Source organism: Argentina silus (genome assembly GCF_951799395.1).
Source record: "Argentina silus genome assembly, chromosome: 15".
Lineage (NCBI taxonomy): Eukaryota > Metazoa > Chordata > Actinopteri > Argentiniformes > Argentinidae > Argentina > Argentina silus.
This window is the reverse complement of record NC_139669.1, coordinates 17,335,243-17,337,742: the sequence shown is the minus strand read 5'-3', so window position 1 is coordinate 17,337,742 and position 2,500 is coordinate 17,335,243. Positions and strand designations below refer to the sequence as shown.

Here is a 2,500-nt window from a genome sequence, read left to right as displayed (position 1 = left end):
TGCACCCCCCCCACCCCTCCACCACCCCATCCCCCCCCCAACACACACACACACACACACACACACACACTCACCGGCACCACCTTGCCGTCCTCGTCACACACCCACATGATGACCTCCATGTTCTTCTGGGTGGTCTTGTTGTACTTGTCAAAGTCCCCCCCCTGCAGCGTCAGGTAGATGTCGTTCCGGATGTCCCCCGGCATGATGATCTCTGGGAAGCCCAGCTTCCTGGCCACCACCGTGCTGCGGTCCACCAGGTGGGGGTACTCCTTACGGATCTGGACGATGTCCCCCACCAGGGTCTTCATGGTCACCCACAGACCTGGGGGGGGGGGGGGGGGGAGATATGGATCACGATAGGAGTGTTATTGCCTGAACTGTAAACAAAGAAACGAAATTGTGCATCTTATTGAATCGGGGACGTCTGGTTCGGTGTGGTTGGGACGGTCGTGATGTGCTGTGTGTGTGTGTGTGTGTGTGTGTGTGTGTGTGTCATACCTTGACCCCCGCTGTCTCCTCGTAAGGCTGTCACCTTGTTCAGTAAGGTGTGGAGGTAGTCATTCTCAGCAGTCACCCTACACACACACACACACACACAAACACACATACACACACACACACACACAAAGGGTTTACCACACACTCAACTACACACACTGTATATAACACACTCATCTAGTCACTGGAGAGTGTGTGGAGGGAATAAGGAAGAAGGGAGGGAAGAAGAGAGGAAAAGAGGTCCAATACTGCAGGAGGAGACTTACGGATAAAAGGGGATGAAATACTGCTTCTCCTCATCACTCTCCACCTTTCCTTTGATGATGTCAGTGATGTCCATCACTGCAGAGGAGAGTCAAAACAATTCAGATGTCAATCAAATGACGTCAACCGACAGAGGGCCCTCTATCATCTCTCTCTCTGTCTCTCTCTCTCCCTGTATCATCTCTCTCTCTCTCTGTATCATCTCTCTCTCTCTCTCTCTCTCTGTATCATCTCTCTCTCTCTCTGTATCATCTCTCTCTCTCTCTCTCTGTATCATCTCTCTCTCTCTGTATCATCTCTCTCTCTCTCTCTCTGTATCATCTCTCTCTCTCTCTGTATCATCTCTCTCTCTCTCTCCCTGTATCATCTCTCTCTCTCTCTCCCTGTATCATCTCTCTCTCTCTCTCCCTGTATCATCTCTCTCTCTCTCTCCCTGTATCATCTCTCTCTCTTTCCCTGTATCATATCTCTCTCTCTCTCATCACAGGACTGGAAACTAGGCCTGCACACCCAGGAGGCCTCCTGGACCAAGGCTGGTGACCTCTGACCTCTGACAGCACATACCTGCCACCCCAAAGGGCCGGCGTAGTCCCTGGGTATACTTCTTAGAGTTGGCGTCCTTCAGGTCCATACGACCCACTCTCACTATCTGACAGATCAGGTAGATCTGGAACCTGTTCAGGTCCTTGTTACTGAGGTCCTGATCATGGCAGAGAGGAGGAGAGAGGGAGGGAGGGAGGGAGGGAGGGAGGGAGGGAGGGAGAAGAGAGAGGGGAGAGGAGGGAGAAGAGAGAGGGAAAATAAATTAAAAACCATTTCAATCCACAGAGCATAAATCATGTCGATTTTCGTGTACATATCGTATTGTTGTCTTGCGCATACAAAGCGGATGAAACGTCGCCCTCTGGTGGTGACTTACTGTAAAGACAACCTTCAGGTTGTTGAGCATATCGACCTCCTTAGGGAAGCCTTTGCTGCCCCAGCGAACCATGTAGTTCTCACTGCAGCGGAAAAGCAGTAGAAGAGAAATGACAGATGATTAGTAACTTAAGAATCTAGAAATCCTAAATACGGGTTGCGTGTACCTAGAAATGGACCAGGATAAACACTGAAAAGTATGAAAAGGGGGACAGGATCACCCATCACCTCCAGCTCTCCCAGATAACCTTCACTTTAGGACTACATGTCATTTCCAACGAGCCACTGAGAGACTATCAATGTCTAAGCACTCTGCGGGGACGTGTTGAAAGCCTTCCAAAGCTGACGCCTTCCCAAAATATCCCTGTCACGGGGTGACGGGAGACGGGGTTTAGGAGCCGAGATAGGGGAGAGGAGAGAATGTCAGATGTCGGCTCGAATGTTCCCTGGGGTGGAGACGGAGACATTAGATCTGTCCGTCTGACGGTGACTGACAGCCATCACCGTTACTGCTGTCACCGTTCCCGACAGCCGCCTCTCTCTCCGATATCACGACTGTTATGACTCTTATTCGACAGCAGGTACCGCAGAGAGCAACCACGTACAGGAGGGGGTGACTGAGGCCAAGAGAGGGGGAGAGTTGAGGGAGGGAGAGAGGGTGGGAGATGGATGAGTGGGGTGATAGGTGGAAGGAGGGATAGAGGGATGGGGAAGAGGAGGAGGGGAGGGGAGAAGAGAGGTAGGGTCACGGTTAGAGAGCTCGGTTTGTGAAGTAGAGAGGGGGAGGAAGGGTGGGAGAAGAAGAGAGAAAGTGGAA

At 51.6% G+C, this 2,500-nt stretch overlaps 1 protein-coding gene across 1 annotated transcript in view; it reads right to left on the bottom strand.

Annotated features, from left to right (window-relative positions):
- Window positions 1–2,500, bottom strand: part of dock2 (dedicator of cytokinesis 2) — a gene marked incomplete at its 3' end in the record, with an annotated part of 32,908 nt that overhangs the window by 25,302 nt on the left and 5,106 nt on the right. The window contains exons 9-13 of the mRNA XM_083686062.1: window positions 1,685–1,766; window positions 1,330–1,465; window positions 768–843; window positions 502–578; window positions 75–325 (exon numbers count right to left, since the gene is read on the bottom strand). Coding sequence (XP_083542188.1) covers window positions 75–325; window positions 502–578; window positions 768–843; window positions 1,330–1,465; window positions 1,685–1,766 — 622 coding nt within the window. The remainder of the gene's footprint in view (window positions 1–74; window positions 326–501; window positions 579–767; window positions 844–1,329; window positions 1,466–1,684; window positions 1,767–2,500) is intronic.